The sequence below is a fragment of the Pelobates fuscus genome, chromosome 3 (genome assembly GCF_036172605.1).
Source record: "Pelobates fuscus isolate aPelFus1 chromosome 3, aPelFus1.pri, whole genome shotgun sequence".
Taxonomy (NCBI): domain Eukaryota; kingdom Metazoa; phylum Chordata; class Amphibia; order Anura; family Pelobatidae; genus Pelobates; species Pelobates fuscus.
The window spans coordinates 422,433,364-422,461,298 of record NC_086319.1 but is presented as its reverse complement, the minus strand read 5'-3'; the positions used below and the strand labels follow the sequence as shown (position 1 = coordinate 422,461,298).

Genomic DNA, 27,935 nt, shown 5'->3' with positions numbered 1-27,935 from the left:
AGAGAGAGAGATTTATTATTATGTATTGTGACCCTATATCTGATATATTGTTATTATTATTATATTATTATTGATCCTGTATGTGATACAATGTGTCTATAGATAGAATATAATATTAGGAGTGATAACAAAGGGACAATGTGAGGCAGTAACACGTGGGCTGACTCTGGGTGAGCCAAGATGGCGGCCGGCGCTGGGGGTGAGCCAAGATGGCGGCCGTCCTGGTGTGACCCCTCAGCCCGGTGACTTGGTGTCGGGGAGCTGGCCCGGGGGGGCCGCTCGCGGTGACCGTGAGAGTCTCCAGCCCGCACACGGACAGACAATGCCAGGCTGCGAGGACTGGGTGTAGCAAGATGGCGGCGGGAGTCCTAAGATGGCGGCGTTTCCGGGACGGAGGAGGTGTTACCATAGTGATCCGGTCCTTAGCCTGCTGTGTCCTCCCTGGGCCCGTCAGCGCGACGGCCGTGACGTCATCACTCCGCGCCACCATTGACCGACGACGCAAGGGAGAAAAGAGCGCGACCCGGGCCCGGGGAGGGGATGAGAGGACACGGGAGGCACTGCGGCCACCAACCGGGGTACTTACCGGGGAGAGAGAGAGAGGGGGGAACCTACCGGAGGGGGGAACCTACCGGAGGGGGGAACCTACCGGGGGTAGAGAGAGAGGGGAACCTACCGGGGGGGGGAGAGAGAGGGGAACCTACCGGGGGGGGAGAGAGAGAGGGGAACCTACCGGGGGTAGAGAGAGAGGGGAACCTACCGGGGGGGGAGAGAGAGGGGAACCTACCGGGGGTAGAGAGAGAGGGGGGAACCTACCGGGGGGGGAGAGAGAGGGGAACCTACCGGGGGTAGAGAGAGAGGGGGGAACCTACCGGGGGGGAGAGAGAGAGGGGAACCTACCGGGGGGAGAGAGAGGGGGGAACCTACCGGGGGGAGAGAGAGGGGGGAACCTACCGGGGGGAGAGAGAGAGGGGGGAACCTACCGGGGGGGGAGAGAGAGAGGGGAACCTACCGGGGGGGGGAGAGAGAGAGGGGAACCTACCGGGGGGGGAGAGAGAGAGGGGAACCTACCGGGGGGGAGAGAGAGAGGGGAACCTACCGGGGGGAGAGAGAGAGAGGGGAACCTACCGGGGGGGGAGAGAGAGAGGGGAACCTACCGGGGGGAGAGAGAGAGGGGGGAACCTACCGGGGAGAGAGAGGGGGGGGAACCTACCGGGGAGAGAGAGGGGGGGGGAACCTACCGGGGAGAGAGAGGGGGGGGAACCTACCGGGGAGAGAGAGAGGGGGGGGAACCTACCGGGAGAGAGAGGGGGGGGAACCTACCGGGGGAGAGAGAGAGGGGGGAACCTACCGGGGGGAGAGAGAGAGGGGAACCTACCGGGGGGAGAGAGAGAGGGGAACCTACCGGGGGGAGAGAGAGGGGGAACCTACCGGGGGGAGAGAGAGGGGGGAACCTACCGGGGGGAGAGAGAGAGAGGGGAACCTACCGGGGGGGAGAGAGAGAGGGGAACCTACCGGGGAGAGAGAGGGGAACCTACCGGGGAGAGAGAGGGGGGGGAACCTACCGGGGAGAGAGAGGGGGGGGGAACCTACCGGGGGGAGAGAGAGGGAGGGGAACCTACCGGGGGGAGAGAGAGGGGGGAACCTACCGGGGGGAGAGAGAGGGGGGAACCTACCGGGGGGAGAGAGAGGGGGGAACCTACCGGGGGGAGAGAGAGAGAGGGGAACCTACCGGGGGAGAGAGAGAGAGGGGAACCTACCGGGGGGGGAGAGAGAGGGGGGAACCTACCGGGGGGGAGAGAGAGAGGGGAACCTACCGGGGAGAGAGAGGGGAACCTACCGGGGAGAGAGAGGGGGGGAACCTACCGGGGAGAGAGAGGGGGGGAACCTACCGGGGGGAGAGAGAGAGGGGGAACCTACCGGGGGGAGAGAGAGAGGGGGGAACCTACCGGGGGGAGAGAGAGAGGGGGGAACCTACCGTGGAGAGAAGAGGGGGGAACCTACCGTGGAGAGAAGAGGGGGGGGACCTAGCGGGGAGGGAGAGGGGAACCTACCGGGGGGAGAGAGAGGGGAACCTACCCTACCGGGGGAGGGAGAGAGAGGGGAACCTACCCTACCGGGGGAGGGAGAGAGAGGGGAACCTACCCTACCGGGGGAGGGAGAGAGAGGGGAACCTACCCTACCGGGGGGAGGGAGAGAGAGGGGAACCTACCCTACCGGGGGGAGGGAGAGAGAGGGGAACCTACCGGGGGAGGGAGAGAGAGGGGAACCTACCGGGGGAAGGGAGAGAGAGGGGAACCTACCGGGGGAAGGGAGAGAGAGGGGAACCTACCGGGGGGAGGGAGAGAGAGGGGAACCTACCGGGGGGAGGGAGAGAGAGGGGAACCTACCGGGGGGAGGGAGAGAGAGGGGAACCTACCGGGGGGAGGGAGAGAGGGGAACCTACCGGGGGGAGGGAGAGAGAGGGGAACCTACCGGGGTGGAGAGAGAGAGAGAGGAACCTACTGGGGGGGTGGAACCTACCGGGGAGAGAAAGAGGGGGAACCTACCGTGGAGAGAGAGGGGGGGAACCTACCGTGGAGAGGGGGGGGGAACCTACCGGGGAGAGAGAGGGGGGGGGAACCTACCGGGGGGAGAGAGAGGGGGGGAACCTACCGGGGAGAGAGAGGGGGGGAACCTACCGGGGAGAGAGAGGGGGGGAACCTACCGGGGAGAGAGGGGGGGGAACCTACCGGGGAGAGAGAGGGGGGGGAACCTACCTGGGGGAGAGAGAGGGGGGGAACCTACCTGGGGGAGAGAGAGGGGGGGAACCTACCTGGGGGAGAGAGAGAGGGGGGAACCTACCTGGGGGAGAGAGAGGGGGGGAACCTACCTGGGGGGGAGAGAGGGGGGGAACCTACCTGGAGGGGAGAGAGGGGGGGAACCTACCGGGGGGAGAGAGAGGGGAACCTACCGGAGAGAGAGAGAGAGAGGGAACCTTCCGGGGGGGAGAGAGAGAGAGGGAACCTTCCGGGGGGAGAGAGAGAGAGAGGGAACCTTCCGGGGGGGAGAGAGAGGGGGGAACCTTCTGGGGGGAGAGAGAGAGGGGGAACCTTCCGGGGGGGAGAGAGAGTGAGGGGGGGAACCTTCTGGGGGGAGAGAAGAGGGGGAACCTTCTGGGGGGAGAGAGAGAGGGGGAACCTTCTGGGGGGAGAGAGAGAGGGGGAACCTTCTGGGGGGAGAGAGAGAGGGGGAACCTTCTGGGGGGAGAGAGAGAGGGGGAACCTTCCGGGGGGGAGAGAGAGAGGGGGAACCTTCCGGGGGGGAGAGAGAGAGGGGGAACCTTCCGGGGGGGAGAGAGAGAGGGGGAACCTTCCGGGGGGGAGAGAGAGAGAGAGAGGGAACCTTCCGGGGGGGAGAGAGAGAGAGAGAGAGAACCTTCCGGGGGGGAGAGAGAGAGAGAGAGGGAACCTTCCGGGGGGGAGAGAGAGAGGGAACCTTCCGGGGGGGAGAGAGAGAGGGAACCTTCCGGGGGGGAGAGAGAGGGAACCTTCCGGGGGGGAGAGAGAGGGAACCTTCCGGGGGGGAGAGAGAGAGAGGGAGGGAACCTTCTGGGGGGAGAGAGAGAGGGGGAACCTACCGGGGGAATGGAGAGAGAGAGGGGGAACCTACCGGGGGAATGGAGAGAGAGAGAGGGGGAACCTACCGGGGGAATGGAGAGAGAGAGGGGGAACCTACCGGGGGAATGGAGAGAGAGAGGGGGAACCTACCGGGGGAATGGAGAGAGAGAGGGGGAACCTACCGGGGGAATGGAGAGAGAGGGGGGGAACCTACCGGGGGAATGGAGAGAGAGAGGGGGGAACCTACCGGGGAATGGAGAGAGAGAGAGGGGGGACCTACTGGGGAACGGAAAGAGAGGGACCTACCGGGGGAGCTGGGATAGACACGGTTGGAGAATGGGGGGGTGAAGTGTTATGTCTGTGAGAGGGTATGTACACAGTGGGGAGGGAATGGTTGTGGTATGTACACATGTGGATGGTGTAATCACCCTGGGAGAGAATGGGGTCAGGGGGCATGTACATGTGTAATGGGAAGGGCGGGATTACACTTGGGGGGTATACATGTGGGCTATAGCATTTAAGAAAAAAATATACTTCAATATTAAGGCATGTTGAAGTAAGGAATACCTTATATTTGTATTTAATTATACTCCCCAGCAGCATCTGCCACCAGTCATATTCCAGGAGGAAAGATGGGGACACAGCTTCATGTTCTCTCCCGCCTTGCTGAATTAAAATAGCGGCAGGTGCTCTCGGCAGTGTAAATCCCACTAATCTCTGGCCATGTTTCAGTCAAAGCATGCAAAACAGGGCCTGCCTGCAGACATAATGGGCAGGTCATGTTTTCTTATTTATGAATGAATTAACCAATACTTGCGGAATTTCCTGCAGCGTGTTTGTGGTGTCGAACAGTAATATTGATGTTTGTCAACGTGAAGACATACAGAACTGATTCAAAGTCCATGGTTTATATATTCTACAGGTATTGCAAGACTAGAACCTAGCAAACCCCTCTTTTGTGTTTGTATGTAAAATGCCTAGTCCGCGAGATATTCCGCATAAACACATGGTGTGACTTTATTATAATATATCTCAAAGAAAATGGCAAACGTTTATTCCAATAATCGGACATGCTTTTCTTGCATACCTTTATCAAACTCTTCATGAAGGATCAGATCTCTTTCCACTAAGGACCGCACATCCTATGCCGTCAATTATCCAAATAATATAGTGGTTCTCAGGGAATGTCAGACCCCTTTATTACTTCTAGCCCTTTAATAATTCCAAATGCATTCAGATGTATCGGGATCAGAAGGTAATCGTGCAAAACATGTTTGTAAGTAGCAGAGAATAACCGCTTTATTTCAATACAAGACCCTGAATATATGCTGACGTTTAGAGGCCCATAATGCTCTGCCGAATACAATTGAAATTCACTTTAAAGGATTATATTATATTATATTTAAAGGATTACATTGTTTTGTGAGAACATAAAACATATCTTGTGATTTTATAGTTTGTTTATACTTTCATAGCAGCCTGAAGTATGTGTGACTGTAAGTAAGTGTGCATGCGCGGATATTAAACAGCCGGGCGTTTTTTTAGAAAGAGGTTTCTGCTCACACATAGTTTGACACGTGTTCCACCCGTTCCACCCGCACATTGGGTGTCGCAGTGATGTTTTGATGTATCATGTAGCTATGGTGCAATGGAAGCTTATGATAGAGCGTCACAGTGGTTCAGTAGTCCTTTTCGTTCACAAATACTCTCCGTACAAAACCTCATGTGTATAGATTCAATTATTACAATAATTTATAAATCAAAACATCTAACTACTTCACATTTGTTGTGCATTAGATATGAAAACATTATAGTGTGCGTTCAGCTGTAACATATTGCCTGTCTGTGAACGGCACACATTACTGGGTATGTAGATATTTTGCAAATTAGAGTATCCTGACACAGTGGCTATCGTTGCATGTCTAGGTGGTGTGAGCCTTCAGTCTTTGTATTCATTCCAAGGGGCCCAGATGGGCCGCTATGATGGTGGCCGTCGTTCAGTGTACCCAGGGGTCAGTGAACTATGATGGCGCCCGTCGTTTAGTGTGTCCAGTGGGCAGTTAGATATGATGGCAACTGTCATTCAGTGTGCCCAGGGACAGTGAGCTATGATGGCGGCCGTCGTTCTGTGTGCCCAGTGGCAGTGAGCTATGATGTTGGCAATCGTTCAGGGTGCCCAGTGAGCTATGATGGCAGCCGTTGTTCAGTGGGCAATGAGATATGATGGTGGCCATGTTGTTCAGTGTGTCCAGGGGGCAGTGAGCTATGATGAAGACTGTCGTTCAGTGTGCCCAGTAAGCTATAATGGCGACTGTCGTACAGTATGCCCAGTGAGCAGTGAGACATGCATGTATACCGGCTGCTCCTGAATTGTTCTGGCTTAACCCCTTAAGGACTGAGCCAGTTGTAGAAGTTGTGATCAAAACGTAAACAAAACCTGGAATTTGCACTATATGTGGTTCAACCATAATTCACCTCTGTCATATTAAATGCACCCACACTTATTATATATCATTTTATTCAGGGGAAACAGGGCTTTCATATCAATTATTTATATATGAAACATAATTTAATATGGATAAAATCTTAAGTGTGAGATATTAAGAATTTATTTTTTATTTTTCAAGTTCTGCATAACATTTTAACTGTGCTCGATACCCACGGTATTCAAAATAGGGTATGTCCAGTCTTTTGTAGTAGCCACTCGGTCACAAACTCTAGCCAAAGTAAGCATTCATATTTGTTTTTTGCAGATTTTGTTTGTTTGTTTTTTGTTTTTACACAAAAACTGCACTTTTACTGCTGATATCCTCGTCGTGATACTGTTTTAAACACTCATATTTGTATTCAGCGAAGTCTCCCGTGTATAACAATACCCCCCATGTACACGTTTTATGGTGTTTTGGAAAGTTACAGGGTCAATATAAGGCTTGCCCATTTTGGTTTGCTGGGTCTATGTTGCCTTTTGACACCATATGGTAGCCCAGGAATGTGAATTAACTCCATCATGGCATACTGTTTGCAAATGTACACAACCCAGGGTATTAAAAATGGGGTGTGTCCAGTCTTTTGTAGTAGCCACTTCGTCACAAACGCTGGACATAGTTGCCGTTTTTATTTTTTACATTTATTATTTATTTTTACATGAAAACTGCACTTTTACTGGTGATCTCATCGTCGTGATAAGTTTTCCCTTTTAAAACATTCATATTTGTGCTCAGCGAAGTCTCCGGAGTATAACAATACTTCCCATGTAAAGGTTTTATGATGTTTTGGAAAGTTACAGGGTTAAATATAGGGCTTGCCAATTAAATTCACCGGACTGTCTGCCTGGGTTGTCAGACAGGTCCCTCAAATTATAATTAAATGGATACTGTAGTGCCAGGAATACAAAGCTCTGCCTACCCCCTCCCCGATAAACAAAGGGTTAAAAACCCTTTGTGGCAGTCTGTCAAGGTATTAGCGCCATGAATACCCTTTTCCTATAATAATCATACGCCAAACTATCGCCGGTATTGCATAATCACCCAAACATGAGCCATGGCTTAATGCTGGGATAAGACTGATTTTAATTGAGGACAGGTATCAAATTTATACAGTCAGCAAACTCCTCCTCTGAACCTCGGAGATAATTGAGTCAGAAAATGTACTAAACTCCATTATCTCCAGGTACAGAAAAGGGTACAATTTTATAACACCCCAAAAGTACCCCTAAAATACATGTGAACCCCACAAAAGTCACATCCCTGGGTTGCTTGAATCTGGGGGAACAATATATATCCAAAAATCACCCAGATCCGTTCGGTAGTTTGTGATCGGCACCGCAGGGAAGATTTGACCGGTTTGCCGAGGTCGAAGCCTTGAAATAGTTCCATGGAAAGTGTGGCAAGAGCCGGTCTCCGTTCGTGGTTTTTTACACGAAAACCACATAACATATAGTCAAGCTGGTTCATGGAGAATGCTCCCTGTGTTTTGGTATTCTGGAACTCCCTAACACCGTTCGTCTAGGTCAGTGGTAGTCAACCTTTTTTTACCTACCGCCCACTAATGCATCTTTTTGGTTGAAAAAAATTCCTTACCGCCCACCAGTTTTCGCGCAAATGCGGATTTTTTTTAGAAAGGAGGGTGTTTTACAAAAAATAAATGTACGTACATTTATCTTTTTATTTCTACTTAATGCATGTTTATAAGGTTTTTAACTTTATAAAGTTTAATGAGAAAACAATAAAGTAAATTGAAATTACCTTTACTAGTGATTAATGAGATCCTTGAGGTTGATGCTGCGAGACTAAATATTTGATATCTGGTTCGATTTTCGTAAGGAACAAACGAAGGTCTCTTTCAGTGATATTCAGACGACTTCTCTGTTTGCGCATAATATGATTTCTCATTTGTGCGTCAGCTCCTCTCCTCTCCCTCCTCAATTCCCCTCCCCACCTTTTTTTCCCCCTTTTTTCTATTTTTTAACCTTCCTTGTAGCAATGCCCAGTAGGAAGGCTGAGCTAGGTAGCCCACTTACTATATAGTCCACTATAACAGACAGACACACGTACAAGACACACGTACAAGACACACGTACACAAATACAGCCACACATACACAAATACAGCCATACACACACACGACGCATACACACACACGACACATACAGACACATACTGACACACACACACGACGCATACACACACGACGCATACACACACGACGCATACACACACGACACATACAGACACGACACATACAGACACACACACATACAGGAACACAGACAGACACACATACACACAAGACACATACATACAGACACACACAAAACACACATACCAACAGACAGTCATACATACATACACACAAGACACACATATATACAGACACACACAAGACATACATACAAAGACACACACACACAAGACATACATACAAAGACACACACACACACACATATTATATTTAAGTCACCCTCCTGTTTCCTACCTTTTAGATTCAGGAGGGTGACTTTCCCTGGGGTCCAGTGGTGGCTCAGGTGGATGGGAGTCAGAGTTCCCACTCTGACTCCCTCCTCCTCCTTCCTCCCGCGCGGGCTCTCAGTATGCTGGGAGGAGTGACCGGGAATCACTTCCTCCCAGCAGAGATGATGTCATCACAGGGGGCCCGGTCAGCGCTGGGCGCTTTACCAGCGCGACCAGGCCCCCTCACAATCCACATCCATCGGGTGGCCCTGACAGCATGGGCCACCCGATGGAACCCTCCATATGCGGCCCCGGCGGTTTGCCGCGTGGGCCGGGGCCGCAAATTGTCACGGCGGTACCCAGTCGCAGGGGTACCGCCGGCTCGCACCCGGTCGTCAGGTCGTCAAAACCTGGAAATCCCTACCGCCCACCTGAAATCGTAAAACGCCCACTAGTGGGCGGTAGGGACCAGGTTGATGACCCATGGTCTAGGTGAATGGTAACGAGAATGGAGAGTAGATCCATAGAGACCAGTGTTCGTGAGAATGCCTGGCCAAAATGAGTTCCAGGCACTCTGCGACCAGGTCCCGCTGGCAGCGTTCGGGAGACAAGATGGCCACCATCCATTGTCCCAACCACGTGTATTCGTATGCACTTAATGGGGGCCATCCAGTAGAGCATTCTCTTAATGATTTTCGCTGTGGTTTTCATACAAGATACATAACGACCTATGTTCTAATTGGTCTTGGTTCGGGAATCTAACAAAACTGGTACATGATGGTATATAGCTACACAGTGATGGGGTATTCCTTCACACCCTTTATTTGCTTACCTGATCCCAGTGCTGATGTCTCTTGGCGCTGGGTCGAAGCTCCGACCCTCCTCCGTACCGCAACGAGCTGGGTCTGATGCGCATGCTCGACAAATGCTGCGTGCGCATTAAACCTCCCCCATAGGAAAGCATTGAGTCGATGCTGGAGGTCCTAATGCAGAGCGTGAGGACGTCCAGCGTCGCATAACGGCTGTCTGGTAGGCTAAGGGCAGACTTAGTGCCGCAATGTTTCTCTGAAACTAGGTGTAAAACGGACACCGCACCCAGACCACTTCAATTAGCTGAAGTGGTCTGGGTGCCTACAGTGTCCTTTTAATAAAATCAAAGGGACTGTCAAGATTTTCTTGGTGAAATGCTTTGTGTGAAGATTTTTATGATTTCATTTTACAAAAAGTGTAGATTTCAATAGCAATTATCACTTTAATAAATTCACCTGGTTACACCGACGGCTGTCCGACACTGTCCTGTTACTTCCTGGTTTGTTTAGCTCTGTGGAGCTAAACTCAAGAGGCAGCAATTCTTGCAAAGACTTCTCATTGAGCTGTATTGGGCAGTCTGTGATTGGACAGCCACCGAAAGTCTGTGCGGGGTTGTTGCAAACTCACCCCTTTAACCCCTTAAGGACACATGACATGATTCCCTTTTATTCCAGAAGTTTGGTCCTTAAGGAGTTGAGAGAGTTTGCCATGAGCTTTTGGAGGGGCTTGCTTGCCCGCCTCCTGCCTTCAGACTATGGTCCTGAGGGTATTGCTCTTTAAAGACAGTATTTGGGCATATTGTATTGTACTGCACTGTTTCTGGACCTTTAAGTACTTTGGGAAAAGACCTGCAGCTTTGTTTTGGCACTTCGGATGCAGCCGAAGTAATCAAAGTGGCCGCCATTCGACAGCCGAACACGTGGCGGCGGCCATTTTAGTTCATTCGCACGTGGTCAGCGGTGTTTTGCCGTCAATTTCATGGAACTGAAATGGGCTACTCAACGGCACGAACACCGCTGAAGTTTACTACTACTACTACTAAAGTCGAAGTGGGTTCGACAATTCGAACGCCAGGTTATGCTGTATTATTTGCACGAACGGCCCCATTTGTGCATTCGAATGAGACTTGGTAATTTTTTCAGTGTGAAATTGACCGAACGCACAGCCCAAATCTATGGAATTGTTTTGGGCAGGAAAATGTGCTCAGAAGAGGACTCCCGACAAACTTTTGAACTACTGGAGGGATTTGTATGATTTTTGAGTGTGTATATTTCAAGTGTGCTTATTCTGAAAATGTATGGTTTATGTGAATGGCATGTTTATTTTAGTAGTTACTAATATTTTGTAAACACTGTATATTTTCTGCCTGTTATAATTAAGTTAGTATATTGTGTTGAGAATTGTATCACAGGCAGAGGGGAGGATTTCTGATGTCATGAATGGGAGTGTTTAGCTGTGTTGTAATGTATTGATTGGTTATACTTCAAAACCCTGTGGGCGATACTATGGTTGTAGAATGGGCATAAAAGCAGAGTGTTTGAATAAAAGTTCAGTACTACTTCACCCTCAATTTGGAGTGCCGTCTCTTATTGGGGGAACCTGCTACAAGGGATTGCTATGCTAGTTATACTCTCTTGCTGTATTCACTGCTAAGCTCTTGTAAGAGCTTGTTCCTGTTTTTGCTCTCTGAAGGAGTCTACGGTGGTTATGGTGTTGTCTGCTGGAGTGCTGGAAACCCTCAGGAAGCGCTAAAAGCATCCTTCAACGGGGGTACCCAGTCGGGGTCCATGTGATCAGTTACAGGGGTTAGAAGGGGAGGGTTTGTAAAGGCTGCAGACAAGATTATATTTAGGTATAGAGATATACCCTTGTAGCGGTCACCCCATGAGATGAGAGGTGTTCACTGCCAGAGACGTCCTTCTCCCCTAGTGTGAGTAGCGCTGCAGTAATCCTAAAGCAATCTCCAAGCAGACCATGAATCCTGTATAGCTGTACAGCTCTTAGAAGAGCTAGTGGTTATAGCTGTTCGCTACAATCACGAGACAAGGCTGCGTGTTGAGGGTAAAGTGGACTGATTTTAATGGTGCCACACTTGGCCTTTTATGACAATCCGCATGCAAGAGGCATTCCCACATGGACCTTGTGAGGGACTACAATATAAAATTACAGACCAATAACAGGGTTCAGTGTATCGCACTCCCACACATACCATACAATCCCTCCCCTCTGCTTGGGAGATAATTGAGTCAATTGCTGTATCAACTCCATTATCTCCAGGTGAAAGAACAATTTTCAGACAACCTGAAAGTACCCCAAAAACTCACATAAACCCCATAAAAAAAAAAAAACTGGGTGAGCAACATATCCAAAAATCACTTAGATCAGTTCAGGGTTTCAGGATTTTTATGGAAGTCTTATTTCTGACCGACCGCACACGAGGCTCCTACCCAGAATAGTTCCATAGATTTCAGGTTGTGCGTCCGGTCTTTTTCGGGAGCTTCAATTGCAACGAAATATCACAAATAACTGTACGTGAGAAAGCTAGTCGTGTGCCCCTCGTTCGGGAGTTTGGTTTTATCAAACGCTGCCTCTTTCATATGACTTGGACGAACATAGGTGATCCTGGAAGTCTCAGCGTTGTTCGGGCTGCTGAGTGTCCGAAAATAGAAATAGTTCCATACACTCGACGACTGCTGGGCGTGTTCGACAAAACAAGATGGCCACCGCCTCATATTTGCGTATACGAACGATGGCCACCCAGTGAACCACTTAGAACGTTCAGTGTCAGTAAGGTCAGGTGGGTCAATTAGACGCACACAACTGCTCTGGGTGGTCCAAGTGTACCGTACAAAATATTCTGTACGAACCAGCTGGGGCAAATCCGTTCGTTTAGGTTCGTATACTGATCCAGGCAAAGCAAAATAAAACTCCAGGAACAGGGCATCTGTTAACAACCCTAATAAAGAAAATACCTAACTAAATGCAGACATGTTTTTATTGAGGTTGTATCTGCTACATAGTGCTTTCAAATAAATGTGTGTGTGTTGTGTGTGTATATGGGGCTGGCAGAATCCTAAATTCAAAACTTCCTGACGAAACTAGAAACGCTGATAAGTTTGTAAAGAGGGGACTTGTTGCTGGCAGTAACTGCTTATCTCACGAGATAAAATCCAGCAGAATAAAGTATGATAGGCCTCGGACTGGTGCAGCTTCTCCCTGGTTTGGGAAGAGTTTTGCAGCTTCTGGAAGTTTGCTAGTTTCTCTGATTGGTGCTGTGAGTTTATGGCTATCAGGAAAAAGGTTAAACAATCAACAGTGCTCGTTACAGTTAGATGCTCACTGATGCCTAAACTTCAGATTAAACAAGGACTGCTATCCAAGACAATGCCGTCCACACACCTCTGCCCACACTGTCTGTACCGGGCAGAAACTTGGTTTTGAGGTGTTAAAACATCCTCCCTATAGTCCTGATCTTTCTCCATCAGACTTTCACCTGTTTTCGTCCTCGTTAGGCTACTCTCAGGGGACCAGATTCACCTCTGATGGCGAAGTGAAGACAGCAGTGCATCCGTGGCTTGCAGCTCAGCCCAAAACCGTTTTTAATGAGGGAATAAGAAAGTTTGATAGATAAAGTGAATTGAAAAGCAAGGAGATTATGTTGAAAAATGATGCATTTGTCTTTTCTAAATGTTAAGCATAACTGAGTCTACCTTTGGCACTCCAGACCTTGTAAGTTATATCTCCCCTAATACTTTGCAAGCATTTTGGGAGATGTAGTCCACAACATCTGGTACCAAAGGTTGTCTTCCCCAGAATATATTATAAAGTAGCACTGACACACACACTATGAGTACTTCATAAGACATCAACAACATGAAATGCTCGTTTTGGCTGGGTTGGAATTAATCGAGATATACAGAGACAAAGTAGGAACTCCTCCATCTGACTTTCTTAGACTCAAGGCGAAGTAAGAGTCACTCCTGACAGCTGCAGGTTATTGGCTGCGTCTATGGAGGATCATGCTGGACCCTCATAGACTTCCATGCTGCACTCTCACACATGCGCAAGAGTACAGCAGTGAGATTGGCTCAGAAGAGGAGCATGAGAAAGATGGCGGCACCTCACCGTATCTGTCCATCCTCTCCCTTTCAAGTCACCGGATCCCCAGTGAGGGACTTTGCGAATGCACTGTGACGGTTCCGTCTTAAAAAGTGCTGAATGTGGAGCTCTTTGTGTATTTGATCCAGGATGAAAGATTCTGGATAGAATGGTGGGATAGAAGGGCAGTTTGGGTACATTTGTATCTTATAAAAGAGGTTTCTGTATATGTGAGATGTTGGATTGGGCCTGACTATTACAATATGTTGGTTACTAAGCCTTGACGCATCATGTTTTTATGTTCCCAGATCACTACGATGAGGCACACGCCAGTTCAGCGCCACCTGCCTCCATTCTCCCTCTTGCCCCCAGGGAGACGGGATAAGCTATTCCAGGGTCGGAGTGAAGAAAGATGGAGGCCAGAAGAAGATGATGAGGAAGAGGAGATGAGCTTTAGGTCATGCACACCTCCTCCCAGACAACACAGAGGAAGGCGGCAGAAACTGCGTGCTCTTCGCGCTCTCTACCTTCGCCTCTATAAGCGCTCTGTTACACTGCCTTTTTATTGGAAACTTTGGGGAGGCCTGGGGGTTCGGAGGAGGCGCCCAGTCTTCAGGAGAAGGGAAGGGGGGGGTTCAGTTGGGATTGAAGTGAGAAAGACACAACATGTGGAAGGCATCCTGGAAACTGGATCGGAGGCAAATTATTTAGCAGAAACTTCAGGTGAGAAGGTGTTTACCATTACCTCTTTCAACCCCTGCTCTATTCCCACTACCAAACTGTCTGTCCCGAATGCGGGCTCCAGTTCCCATCCTCAACACACTGTTGTCTCTTGTCAATTCAGGTCCCCCTCCTGGACTCCCCAATGGATTCTCTCCCCTCCCCTCAGAACATGGCTCCATCCTCATCACTAATGTGTGCAGCATGGGGAACCAAGACAGCCATACCTCCAATGGGCCACACGCACAGGACGACCTATCTCCACCTCCTGAAAAAGAGCCTCCCGCGGCGCTCACAGAGGAACATGTGGCGTGTGTACAAAGTGAGTTTATTACCTAGAGTCTGCTGATTACAGCTCCATCATCCCTGGCTGGAGCGGGGGGGTGGTGTAGTTGCAGATTACACTATATTGTTGATATTTGTGAGTGTATGTTCTTCATTCGCTGTCCATTACTGGAACACAGTCCTTGAATATGGTTAATTCTAGGATCTCTGTCCCCCTCTAGGACTCAGGGCCAGCCTTTCCCTATTTCATAGCCCAAGCAGTCTTCTCCTGACCTCCAATATAAGTGGCGACAGCCTTCCCCTAAACCCTCCAGTACTAGTGGCGGCAGCCTTCCCATCGTGGCGACAGCCTTCCCCTGCCCCTCCAGTACTCGTGGTGGCAGCCTTCCCTTGGCCCTCCAGTACTCGTGGCGGCAGCCTTCCCCTGGCCCTCCAGTACTCGTGGCGGCAGCCTTCCCCTGGCCCTCCAGTACTCGTGGCGGCAGCCTTCCCCTGGCCCTCCTGTACTAGCGGCGGCGGCGGCAGCCTTCCCCTGGCCCTCCAGTACTAGCGGCGGCGGCGGCAGCCTTCCCCTGGCCCTCCAGTACTAGCGGCGGCGGCGGCAGCCTTCCCCTGGCCCTCCAGTACTAGCGGCGGCCTTCCCCTGGCCCTCCAGTACTAGCGGCGGCGGCAGCCTTCCCCTGGCCCTCCAGTACTAGCGGCGGCGGCAGCCTTCCCCTGGCCCTCCAGTACTAGCGGCGGCGGCAGCCTTCCCCTGGCCCTCCAGTACTAGCGGCGGCGGCAGCCTTCCCCTGGCCCTCCAGTACTAGCGGCGGCGGCAGCCTTCCCCTGGCCCTCCAGTACTAGCGGCGGCGGCAGCCTTCCCCTGGCCCTCCAGTACTAGCGGCGGCGGCAGCCTTCCCCTGGCCCTCCAGTACTAGCGGCGGCGGCAGCCTTCCCCTGGCCCTCCAGTATTAGCGGCGGCGGCAGCCTTCCCCTGGCCCTCCAGTATTAGCGGCGGCGGCAGCCTTCCCCTGGCCCTCCAGTATTAGCGGCGGCGGCAGCCTTCCCCTGGCCCTCCAGTACTAGCGGCGGCGGCAGCCTTCCCCTGGCCCTCCAGTACTAGCGGCGGCGGCAGCCTTCCCCTGGCCCTCCAGTACTAGCGGCGGCGGCAGCCTTCCCCTGGCCCTCCAGTACTAGCGGCAGCCTTCCCCTGGCTCTCCAGTACTAGCGGCGGCCTTCCCCTGGCCCTCCAGTACTAGCGGCGGCCTTCCCCTGGCCCTCCAGTACTAGCGGCGGCGGCAGCCTTCCCCTGGCCCTCCAGTACTAGCGGCGGCGGCAGCCTTCCCCTGGCCCTCCAGTACTAGCGGCGGCGGCAGCCTTCCCCTGGCCCTCCAGTACTAGCGGCAGCCTTCCCCTGGCTCTCCAGTACTAGCGGCGGCCTTCCCCTGGCCCTCCAGTACTAGCGGCGGCCTTCCCCTGGCCCTCCAGTACTAGCGGCGGCGGCAGCCTTCCCCTGGCCCTCCAGTACTAGCGGCGGCGGCAGCCTTCCCCTGGCCCTCCAGTATTAGCGGCGGCGGCAGCCTTCCCCTGGCCCTCCAGTATTAGCGGCGGCGGCGGCAGCCTTCCCCTGGCCCTCCAGTACTAGCGGCGGCGGCAGCCTTCCCCTGGCCCTCCAGTACTAGCGGCGGCGGCAGCCTTCCCCTGGCCCTCCAGTACTAGCGGCGGCGGCGGCAGCCTTCCCCTGGCCCTCCAGTACTAGCGGCGGCGGCGGCAGCCTTCCCCTGGCCCTCCAGTACTAGCGGCGGCGGCAGCCTTCCCCTGGCCCTCCAGTATTAGCGGCGGCGGCAGCCTTCCCCTGGCCCTCCAGTATTAGCGGCGGCGGCAGCCTTCCCCTGGCCCTCCAGTATTAGCGGCGGCGGCAGCCTTCCCCTGGCCCTCCAGTATTAGCGGCGGCGGCGGCAGCCTTCCCCTGGCCCTCCAGTACTAGCGGCGGCGGCAGCCTTCCCCTGGCCCTCCAGTACTAGCGGCGGCAGCCTTCCCCTGGCCCTCCAGTACTAGCGGCGGCGGCGGCAGCCTTCCCCTGGCCCTCCAGTACTAGCGGCGGCGGCAGCCTTCCCCTGGCCCTCCAGTACTAGCGGCGGCGGCGGCAGCCTTCCCCTGGCCCTCCAGTACTAGCGGCGGCGGCAGCCTTCCCCTGGCCCTCCAGTACTAGCGGCGGCGGCGGCAGCCTTCCCCTGGCCCTCCAGTACTAGCGGCGGCGGCGGCGGCAGCCTTCCCCTGGCCCTCCAGTACTAGCGGCGGCGGCGGCAGCCTTCCCCTGGCCCTCCAGTACTAGCGGCGGCGGCGGCAGCCTTCCCCTGGCCCTCCAGTACTAGCGGCGGCGGCGGCAGCCTTCCCCTGGCCCTCCAGTACTAGCGGCGGCGGCAGCCTTCCCCTGGCCCTCCAGTACTAGCGGCGGCGGCAGCCTTCCCCTGGCCCTCCAGTACTAGCGGCGGCGGCAGCCTTCCCCTGGCCCTCCAGTATTAGCGGCGGCGGCAGCCTTCCCCTGGCCCTCCAGTATTAGCGGCGGCGGCAGCCTTCCCCTGGCCCTCCAGTATTAGCGGCGGCGGCAGCCTTCCCCTGGCCCTCCAGTACTAGCGGCGGCGGCAGCCTTCCCCTGGCCCTCCAGTACTAGCGGCGGCGGCAGCCTTCCCCTGGCCCTCCAGTACTAGCGGCAGCCTTCCCCTGGCTCTCCAGTACTAGCGGCGGCCTTCCCCTGGCCCTCCAGTACTAGCGGCGGCCTTCCCCTGGCCCTCCAGTACTAGCGGCGGCGGCAGCCTTCCCCTGGCCCTCCAGTACTAGCGGCGGCGGCAGCCTTCCCCTGGCCCTCCAGTATTAGCGGCGGCGGCAGCCTTCCCCTGGCCCTCCAGTATTAGCGGCGGCGGCAGCCTTCCCCTGGCCCTCCAGTATTAGCGGCGGCGGCAGCCTTCCCCTGGCCCTCCAGTATTAGCGGCGGAGGCAGCCTTCCCCTGGCCCTCCAGTACTAGCTGCGGCGGCAGCCTTCCCCTGGCCCTCCAGTACTAGCGGCGGCGGCAGCCTTCCCCTGGCCCTCCAGTACTAGCGGCGGCGGCGGCAGCCTTCCCCTGGCCCTCCAGTACTAGCGGCGGCGGCGGCAGCCTTCCCCTGGCCCTCCAGTACTAGCGGCGGCGGCAGCCTTCCCCTGGCCCTCCAGTACTAGCGGCGGCGGCAGCCTTCCCCTGGCCCTCCAGTACTAGCGGCGGCGGCAGCCTTCCCCTGGCCCTCCAGTACTAGCGGCGGCGGCAGCCTTCCCCTGGCCCTCCAGTATTAGCGGCGGCGGCAGCCTTCCCCTGGCCCTCCAGTATTAGCGGCGGCGGCAGCCTTCCCCTGGCCCTCCAGTATTAGCGGCGGCGGCAGCCTTCCCCTGGCCCTCCAGTACTAGCGGCGGCGGCAGCCTTCCCCTGGCCCTCCAGTACTAGCGGCAGCCTTCCCCTGGCTCTCCAGTACTAGCGGCGGCCTTCCCCTGGCCCTCCAGTACTAGCGGCGGCCTTCCCCTGGCCCTCCAGTACTAGCGGCGGCCTTCCCCTGGCCCTCCAGTACTAGCGGCGGCGGCAGCCTTCCCCTGGCCCTCCAGTACTAGCGGCGGCGGCAGCCTTCCCCTGGCCCTCCAGTATTAGCGGCGGCGGCAGCCTTCCCCTGGCCCTCCAGTATTAGCGGCGGCGGCAGCCTTCCCCTGGCCCTCCAGTATTAGCGGCGGCGGCAGCCTTCCCCTGGCCCTCCAGTATTAGCGGCGGCGGCAGCCTTCCCCTGGCCCTCCAGTACTAGCTGCGGCGGCAGCCTTCCCCTGGCCCTCCAGTACTAGCGGCGGCGGCAGCCTTCCCCTGGCCCTCCAGTACTAGCGGCGGCCTTCCCCTGGCTCTCCAGTACTAGCGGCGGCCTTCCCCTGGCCCTCCAGTACTAGCGGCGGCCTTCCCCTGGCCCTCCAGTACTAGCGGCGGCCTTCCCCTGGCCCTCCAGTACTAGCGGCGGCCTTCCCCATGCCCTCCAGTACTAGCGGCGGCCTTCCCCTGGCCCTCCAGTACTAGCGGCGGCCTTCCCCTGGCCCTCCAGTACTAGCGGCGGCCTTCCCCTGGCCCTCCAGTACTAGCGGCGGCCTTCCCCTGGCCCTCCAGTACTAGCGGCGGCGGCAGCCTTCCCCTGGCCCTCCAGTACTAGCGGCGGCGGCAGCCTTCCCCTGGCCCTCCAGTACTAGCGGCGGCGGCAGCCTTCCCCTGGCCCTCCAGTACTAGCGGCGGCCTTCCCCTGGCTCTCCAGTACTAGCGGCGGCCTTCCCCTGGCTCTCCAGTACTAGCGGCGGCCTTCCCCTGGCCCTCCAGTACTAGCGGCGGCCTTCCCCTGGCCCTCCAGTACTAGCGGCGGCGGCAGCCTTCCCCTGGCCCTCCAGTACTAGCGGCGGCGGCAGCCTTCCCCTGGCCCTCCAGTATTAGCGGCGGCGGCAGCCTTCCCCTGGCCCTCCAGTATTAGCGGCGGCGGCAGCCTTCCCCTGGCCCTCCAGTATTAGCGGCGGCGGCAGCCTTCCCCTGGCCCTCCAGTATTAGCGGCGGCGGCGGCGGCAGCCTTCCCCTGGCCCGCCTGTACTAGCGGCGGCGGCAGCCTTCCCCTGGCCCTCCAGTACTAGCGGCGGCGGCGGCAGCCTTCCCCTGGCCCTCCAGTACTAGCGGCGGCGGCGGCAGCCTTCCCCTGGCCCTCCAGTACTAGCGGCGGCGGCGGCGGCAGCCTTCCCCTGGCCCTCCAGTACTAGCGGCGGCGGCAGCCTTCCCCTGGCCCTCCAGTATTAGCGGCGGCGGCAGCCTTCCCCTGGCCCTCCAGTATTAGCGGCGGCGGCAGCCTTCCCCTGGCCCTCCAGTATTAGCGGCGGCGGCGGCAGCCTTCCCCTGGCCCTCCAGTACTAGCGGCGGCGGCAGCCTTCCCCTGGCCCTCCAGTACTAGCGGCGGCGGCGGCGGCAGCCTTCCCCTGGCCCTCCAGTACTAGCGGCGGCGGCGGCAGCCTTCCCCTGGCCCTCCAGTACTAGCGGCGGCGGCAGCCTTCCCCTGGCCCTCCAGTACTAGCGGCGGCGGCGGCAGCCTTCCCCTGGCCCTCCAGTACTAGCGGCGGCAGCCTTCCCCTGGCCCTCCAGTACTAGCGGCGGCGGCGGCAGCCTTCCCCTGGCCCTCCAGTACTAGCGGCGGCGGCGGCGGCAGCCTTCCCCTGGCCCTCCAGTACTAGCGGCGGCGGCAGCCTTCCCCTGGCCCTCCAGTACTAGCGGCGGCGGCGGCAGCCTTCCCCTGGCCCTCCAGTACTAGCGGCGGCGGCAGCCTTCCCCTGGCCCTCCAGTACTAGCGGCGGCGGCAGCCTTCCCCTGGCCCTCCAGTACTAGCGGCGGCGGCAGCCTTCCCCTGGCCCTCCAGTACTAGCGGCGGCGGCAGCCTTCCCCTGGCCCTCCAGTACTAGCGGCGGCGGCAGCCTTCCCCTGGCCCTCCAGTACTAGCGGCGGCGGCAGCCTTCCCCTGGCCCTCCAGTATTAGCGGCGGCGGCAGCCTTCCCCTGGCCCTCCAGTATTAGCGGCGGCGGCAGCCTTCCCCTGGCCCTCCAGTATTAGCGGCGGCGGCAGCCTTCCCCTGGCCCTCCAGTATTAGCGGCGGCGGCAGCCTTCCCCTGGCCCTCCAGTACTAGCGGCGGCGGCAGCCTTCCCCTGGCCCTCCAGTACTAGCGGCGGCGGCAGCCTTCCCCTGGCCCTCCAGTACTAGCGGCAGCCTTCCCCTGGCCCTCCAGTACTAGCGGCAGCCTTCCCCTGGCTCTCCAGTACTAGCGGCGGCCTTCCCCTGGCCCTCCAGTACTAGCGGCGGCCTTCCCCTGGCCCTCCAGTACTAGCGGCGGCGGCAGCCTTCCCCTGGCCCTCCAGTACTAGCGGCGGCGGCAGCCTTCCCCTGGCCCTCCAGTATTAGCGGCGGCGGCAGCCTTCCCCTGGCCCTCCAGTATTAGCGGCGGCGGCAGCCTTCCCCTGGCCCTCCAGTATTAGCGGCGGCGGCAGCCTTCCCCTGGCCCTCCAGTATTAGCGGCGGCGGCAGCCTTCCCCTGGCCCTCCAGTACTAGCTGCGGCGGCAGCCTTCCCCTGGCCCTCCAGTACTAGCGGCGGCGGCAGCCTTCCCCTGGCCCTCCAGTACTAGCGGCGGCCTTCCCCTGGCCCTCCAGTACTAGCGGCGGCCTTCCCCTGGCCCTCCAGTACTAGCGGCGGCCTTCCCCTGGCCCTCCAGTACTAGCGGCGGCCTTCCCCTGGCCCTCCAGTACTAGCGGCGGCCTTCCCCTGGCCCTCCAGTACTAGCGGCGGCCTTCCCCTGGCCCTCCAGTACTAGCGGCGGCCTTCCCCTGGCCCTCCAGTACTAGCGGCGGCCTTCCCCTGGCCCTCCAGTACTAGCGGCGGCCTTCCCCTGGCCCTCCAGTACTAGCGGCGGCCTTCCCCTGGCCCTCCAGTACTAGCGGCGGCCTTCCCCTGGCCCTCCAGTACTAGCGGCGGCCTTCCCCTGGCCCTCCAGTACTAGCGGCGGCCTTCCCCTGGCCCTCCAGTACTAGCGGCGGCCTTCCCCTGGCCCTCCAGTACTAGCGGCGGCCTTCCCCTGGCCCTCCAGTACTAGCGGCGGCGGCGGCCTTCCCCTGGCCCTCCAGTACTAGCGGCGGCGGCGGCCTTCCCCTGGCCCTCCAGTACTAGCGGCGGCGGCGGCCTTCCCCTGGCCCTCCAGTATTAGCGGCGGCGGCAGCCTTCCCCTGGCCCTCCAGTATTAGCGGCGGCGGCAGCCTTCCCCTGGCCCTCCAGTACTAGCGGCAGCCTTCCCCTGGCCCTCCAGTACTAGCGGCAGCCTTCCCCTGGCCCTCCAGTACTAGCGGCGGCGGCAGCCTTCCCCTGGCCCTCCAGTACTAGCGGCGGCGCGGCAGCCTTCCCCTGGCCCTCCAGTACTAGCGGCGGCGCGGCAGCCTTCCCCTGGCCCTCCAGTACTAGCGGCGGCGCGGCAGCCTTCCCCTGGCCCTCCAGTACTAGCGGCGGCGCGGCAGCCTTCCCCTGGCCCTCCAGTACTAGCGGCGGCGCGGCAGCCTTCCCCTGGCCCTCCAGTACTAGCGGCGGCGCGGCAGCCTTCCCCTGGCCCTCCAGTACTAGCGGCGGCGCGGCAGCCTTCCCCTGGCCCTCCAGTACTAGCGGCGGCGCGGCAGCCTTCCCCTGGCCCTCCAGTACTAGCGGCGGCGGCAGCCTTCCCCTGGCCCTCCAGTACTAGCGGCGGCGGCAGCCTTCCCCTGGCCCTCCAGTACTAGCGGCGGCCTTCCCCACTTTCCATTCTTTCTAGCTCTACTAGTGTTATCCAGGTTCCATCACTAGCCTTGTCTTTTCTATGGTTTTTCCCTCTCCGTGCCTGGCAGCAGTGTTGTCCTTTTCTATCCTTCTCATTCATACCCCCAGTACCAGCCTTGACCTTTATTCCTCCTGTACTTAGCAATGCCTCCAGTATCCAATGCCAGCTTTGTCCATTCTGTCCTATTCCTCGTTTTTAGCATACACCTTGTCCAATAGGTTTTCTGGACCAGTTTCTCCATACATATGGGAGCCTCATACCTGTTGGAACCGAGGAGGTCTTGGAAAAGCTTGAAGATGTTTTTCAACAATCGTTTTCTACACCTGCAAGGTATGCTATGTCACCATGCTATGTCCGGCAAATAACCAGCGGTTGGGAGACTGTCACGATGTTTAATAGTCCTAGCACCACACATGGTATTGGCAGAACATGTCCGAGGGCTCCTGGCATTCGAAAAGCAAAGCTTTTCAGTATCTTTATGGACTACGTATTGTAATAAATCTAGGCTAGAGAAACCGTGAGTAAAATACCATCTCTGGGCAGGAGGAAGATCCTTACATGTTGTTATAGTGAGCAGAGAGAATGCCACTTATTTATAGACAAAGCTACAGTTTGAAAATGCTGATTTTATGAAAAGGTTTATATATTTTTTTCTTTTTGTTACTTAGTCTTATGTTATAAGAGAGATGTGGATTGATTGAACCCTTATATTTTAAACAATTTCTTCTGCTTTCTTCAGGAAAGTAGTTGTGCAGCATTTAATCCAATCATACCAGCGTCTTCCTGGGAACGCCTTGGTACGCAGCTTCCGTGTTACATACAAGAGACATGTTCTAAGCATGGACGATTTGGGGACTCTGTATGGACAGAACTGGCTCAATGACCAGGTACTCAAACAGGGCTGCGCGGCAGGATGGAGGTGCAGTGACAAAGCTGTGTGTGGGGTCAGTACAGGAATAGCAGAGAGAGCTGCAGGGCAGGATGGAGGTGCAGTAACAGAGCTGTGTGGGGTGTCAGTACAGGAATAGCAGAGAGAGCTGCAGGGCAGGATGGAGGGGTAGTGACAGCTGTGTGGGGGGTCAGTACAGGAATAGCAGAGAGAGCTGCAGGGCAGGGTGGAGGGGTAGTGACAGAGCTGTGTGTGGGGTCAGTACAGGAATAGCAGAGAGAGCTGCAGGGCAGGATGGAGGTGCAGTAACAGAGCTGTGTGTGGGGTCAGTACAGGAATAGCAGAGAGAGCTGCAGGGCAGGATGGAGGTTCAGTGACAGAACTGTGTGTGGGGTCAGTACAGGAATAGCAGAGAGAGCTGCAGGGCAGGATGGAGGTGCAGTGACAGAGCTGTGTGTGGGGTCAGTACAGGAATAGCAGAGAGAGCTGCAGGGCAGGATGGAGGTGCAGTGACAGCTGTGTGTGGGGTCAGTACAGGAATAGCAGAGAGAGCTGCAGGGCAGGATGGAGGGGTAGTGACAGAGCTGTGTGTGGGAGTTCATAAACCTGTTCCCAATTCTCTGCAAAAAAATTGGAAAAGGCAGTGATTTAAATGTTTCTTTTAGGTAATGAACATGTACGGAGATTTAGTAATGGATGCTGTACCAGACAAGGTTAGTATATCTTTTTTTACACTGTAAGCACCAAAACAGATTTAGTTTATTGAAGTAGTTATGGTGTATAGCTCATTCCCTTGCAGTCTCATTGTCCAATTATCTGCCATTTGAGTTACAGCACTGTAGTTTATGCAGTCCTAGTCACAAAATGGTTTAATTTTCAATGCCATCTTACAGCACAATGTGTTTATTTAAGAAGTTTTATTTTTCATGGACTTTGAATTGAACTCTAAACACACACAGGACACTTTAGTAGGAAATAAGCAAGTCTACATTAAACACACTCTGTCATAAGGAAAGGTAAAGAAATATTCTAACCATTTTTCATGGAGTGTGTAGGGAGACGGAGTCTCAGGCAAGGGAGGTCTGGGTTGGACTTAAGTGATTTAACACCTAAATGGCAGAGAATTAAGCCGTGAGATGGCATGGGTGTGATGTATACACCAATTATACACCAAAATTGCTTCATTAAGGTAAAGTTGCTTTGATGCTTAGAATGCTCCTTTAAATCCTAGAATGATTGTTTTGGAATTTGTCAGTGCTGTTGGGGAGGTCAGGGGGTCCACATGTTCTGTTGCTGCTGGTGGGGAGGTCATGGGGTTCATTGTGGCGAAAGTGACCTCGCCACTGGTTTTTGGAGGGGCCTGTTTGCCAGCCTCCTGCCCTGCGACTATGGCCCTGGGATGTATTGCCCTTCTAGGAACTGATTTGGGCATAGTGTCCGTGATTCTGTTGTTGTTGGAAGGTCAGGGGTCCATGTGTTCTGTTGCTGCTGGTTGGGAGGCCAGGTGGTCCACGTGTTATGTTGCTTATGTTGGGAAGGTCAGGGGGTTCACGTGTACTGCTGGTGGGGAGGTCAAGGGGTCTGTGAGTTCTGTTGCTGCTGGTGGAGAGGTCAGGGGGTCCACGTGTTCTGTTGCTGCTGATGGGGAGGTCAAGATGTCCATGTGTTCTGTTGCTGCTGGTGGGGAGGTCAGGGTACCTTTGTTTGACTTAATATGACATGGCATTCCACAGGTTCACTTCTTCAATAGCTTCTTCTATGACAAGCTGCGAACAAAAGGATATGAAGGAGTTAAGCGCTGGACTAAAAATGTAAGCATGTTTTCCACTTGTACTGTCTCTACTTCCCACCACCTAATTTCCTACTCATACCTGCTATCTCTTAGATCTGACCAGTGTTATCTACTCCACCCCTCTCTGTGTAACTGTCACCTACGTGAACTTATTCTCTCTAGTGCTCCGTCTGCCTGTACTCCTCATGAACCATCTTCTCCTGCAATCTGCCTGCCTGCATAAACCTGCTCCGCCTTACTACCCCCACTCCCCCTCTGCAATATACCTGCCCGGTGCCCAGACCGTTTTGGTCCATTCCTTGTGACTGATTTTTGTCCCGTCTTCTTTCACCAGGTTGAAATATTTAACAAACAACTGCTCCTAATTCCCATCCACTTGGAGGTTCACTGGTCCCTGGTGTGTGTGGATGTTTCCAGACGAACAGTCACTTACTTTGATTCCCAGCGCACGCTGAACAGACGTTGCCCGAAGGTAAACCCACCCAGCTTGTATAGCCGTCGCACAAGGCTGTAACACTGAGTTTTGAATTTTTCAGCAGTAATTGCCCTTCAGGTAACGGTTAGCACATTGCACATCCTAGCTTATAATGGCTGGCTCCTAGTGTTGGCAATTGCACATCCTAGCTTATAATGGCTGGCTCCTAGTGTTGGCCATTGCACATCCTAGCTTACAATGGCTGGCCCCTAGTGTTGGCCATTACACATCCTAGCTTACAATGGCTGGCCCCTAGCGTTGGCCATTACACATCCTAGCTTACAATGGCTGGCTCCTAGCGTTGGCTATTACACATCCTAGCTTACAAAGGCTGGCCCTAGCAATGGCCATTACACATCCTAGCTTACAATAGCTGGCCCCTAGCGTTGGCCATTACACATCCTAGCTTACAATAGCTGGCCCCTAGCGTTGGCCATTACACATCCTAGCTTACAATGGCTGGCCCCTAGCTTTGGCCATTACACATCCTAGCTTACAATGGCTGGCTCCTAGCTTTGGCCATTACACATCCTAGCTTACAATGGCTGGCCCCTAGCGTTGGCTATTACACATCCTAGCTTACAATGGCTGGCTCCTAGCTTTGGCTATTACACATCCTAGCTTACAATGGCTGGCCCCTAGCGTTGGCCATTACACATCCTAGCTTACAATAGCTGGCCCCTAGCGTTGGCCATTACACATCCTAGCTTACAATGGCTGGCCCCTAGCTTTGGCCATTACACATCCTAGCTTACAAAGGCTGGCCCCTAGCGTTGGCTATTACACATCCTAGCTTACAGTGGCTGGCCCATAGCGTTGGCTATTACACATCCTAGCTTACAATGGCTGGCTCCTAGCTTTGGCCATTACACATCCTAGCTTACAATGGCTGGCTCCTAGCGTTGGCTATTACACATCCTAGCTTACAATGGCTGGCTCCTAGCGTTGGCTATTACACATCCTAGCTTACAATGGCTGGCCCCTAGCGTTGGCTATTACACATCCTAGCTTACAATGGCTGGCTCCTAGCTTTGGCTATTAAACATCCTAGCTTACAATGGCTGGCTCCTAGTGTTGGCTATTATCCATCCTAGCTTACAATGGCTGGCTCCTAGCGTTGGCTATTACACATCCTAGCTTACAATGGCTGGCTCCTAGCGTTGGCTATTACACATCCTAGCTTACAATGGCTGGCCCCTAGCGTTGGCTATTACACATCCTAGCTTACAATGGCTGGCCCCTAGCGTTGGCTATTACACATCCCAGCTTACAGTGGCTGGCCCCTAGCGTTGGCTATTACACATCCTAGCTTACAGTGGCTGGCCCCTAGCGTTGGCTATTACACATCCTAGCTTACAATGGCTGGCTCCTAGCGTTGGCTATTACACATCCTAGCTTACAATGGCTGGCCCCTAGCGTTGGCTATTACACATCCTAGCTTACAATGGCTGGCCCCTAGCGTTGGCTATTACACATCCTAGCTTACAGTGGCTGGCCCCTAGCGTTGGCTATTACACATCCTAGCTTACAATGGCTGGCCCCTAGCGTTGGCCATTACACATCCTAGCTTACAATGGCTGGCCCCTAACGTTGGCCATTACACATCCTAGCTTACAATGGCTGGCTCCTAGCGTTGGCTATTACACATCCTAGCTTACAATGGCTGGCCCCTAGCGTTGGCCATTACACATCCTAGCTTACAATGGCTGGCCCCTAGCGTTGGCCATTACACATCCTAGCTTACAATGGCTGGCCCCTAGCGTTGGCCATTACACAGCAGGAAAGCAATACACCAACACGTAGCATTGTTTTACTTTTCCAGATCTTATGAACATAGCTTCCCAGCTTACTGCAATCATTCCCATACATGCTTGATTGAGTACCTCACTAAAGATACTACAGATTACTAGCGACCGAAGAGTCAATCATTCCAGAACATGAAAATTCACTTTACAAACTCCCATTTTCTTTCATACTGAAGCCATAAAGCTCATTTGTGAAATGTCCAATCGTATCCACTTTAACTGAACATTCTCCTTCGCAGCACATAGCCAAATATCTCCAGGCTGAGGCCATTAAGAAGAACCTGCCAGAGTTTGCCAACGGTTGGAAGGGCTTATTCAAGATGGTGAGATATGGGACATAGAATGGCTTCCCACTTCCGGTTACGTTCCTCCTTCTAATGGCTTATGTTTTTCCTTTCAGAACATTGCAAGACAGAATAACGACAGTGATTGTGGGGCGTTTGTATTGCAGGTGAGAGTGGCCACAATACCCTGTGAACCTTGGGAATTTTATGATTGGGGGGTAAATTATTTTTTACCTTATTTCTATTTCTTTCTGTTAGTACTGCAAGTACCTGGCGCTTGGTCTCCCGTTCTCGTTCGGCCAGCAGGATATGCCCAAACTTAGACGTCAGATCTACAAAGAGCTGTGTCACTGCAAGCTGACTGTATGAGGGCGTCCCCCCCCCCCCCCCCCCCCCCCAGGAGGGATTAATGTCTGGACTGACCCAGAATCCAGCTCTGCAGAACTGTTTACCTCTCTCCTATTAGGAGCTGCCTGTGGGTGGAGGGTCTGCTCTGCTTACAACTTGCTGGAACTTCGTGGAGCATATGGCCTGTCTCTGCCGACACTTTGCAGGTCCCCCACCTGTATGTTGGACTGAAGTGAGACCACCATTTTTCTTCATTTTTTTTGTTTTTGTTTTGTTAATCCCCTTTTTCCCTGGTACTCGTGCAGACCCAGTCCTCTGACCTGCAGAGCCTTTCCTTTGGCTCGTCCCATGTTGCTTTTTTAAAAAGCAGTTCCCTACCTTTTGTTTTCTGTTTTTGTTTTTTACTGTTTTGTTTTTTCATATTTAAATGTTTTCTGGGAAAAAAATGTAGTTTCTTTTTTTTTTTTTTTTTGTCAAGAAAAGTAAGAGAAGTAAAAATGAATAAAAAAAAAATGTTCTATA

General features: G+C 54.8%; 1 protein-coding gene across 1 annotated transcript; it reads left to right on the top strand.

Moving 5' to 3' along the window:
- Nucleotides 1-394: 394 nt before the first annotated feature.
- SENP3 (SUMO specific peptidase 3) lies at nucleotides 395-27,877 on the top strand. Its single transcript, XM_063449804.1, has 11 exons — nucleotides 395-578; nucleotides 13,765-14,179; nucleotides 14,301-14,498; nucleotides 22,039-22,150; nucleotides 22,560-22,707; nucleotides 23,375-23,422; nucleotides 24,443-24,520; nucleotides 24,836-24,973; nucleotides 27,021-27,104; nucleotides 27,182-27,232; nucleotides 27,324-27,877. Exons 2-11 carry the CDS (start codon nucleotides 13,774-13,776, stop codon nucleotides 27,432-27,434), a joined length of 1,374 nt encoding a protein of 457 aa, XP_063305874.1. The 5' UTR covers nucleotides 395-578; nucleotides 13,765-13,773; the 3' UTR covers nucleotides 27,435-27,877.
- Nucleotides 27,878-27,935: the final 58 nt, after the last annotated feature.

Coding starts and splice junctions, on each gene's coding strand:
- SENP3 (XM_063449804.1), top strand. CDS start 13,774: ATGAGGCACACGCCAGTTCAGCGCCACCTGCCTCCATTCTCCCTCTTG. Junction 14,180..14,300: donor TTATTTAGCAGAAACTTCAG/GTGAGAAGGTGT, acceptor TTGTCAATTCAG/GTCCCCCTCCTGGACTCCCC. Junction 27,233..27,323: donor GTGGGGCGTTTGTATTGCAG/GTGAGAGTGGCC, acceptor TCTTTCTGTTAG/TACTGCAAGTACCTGGCGCT.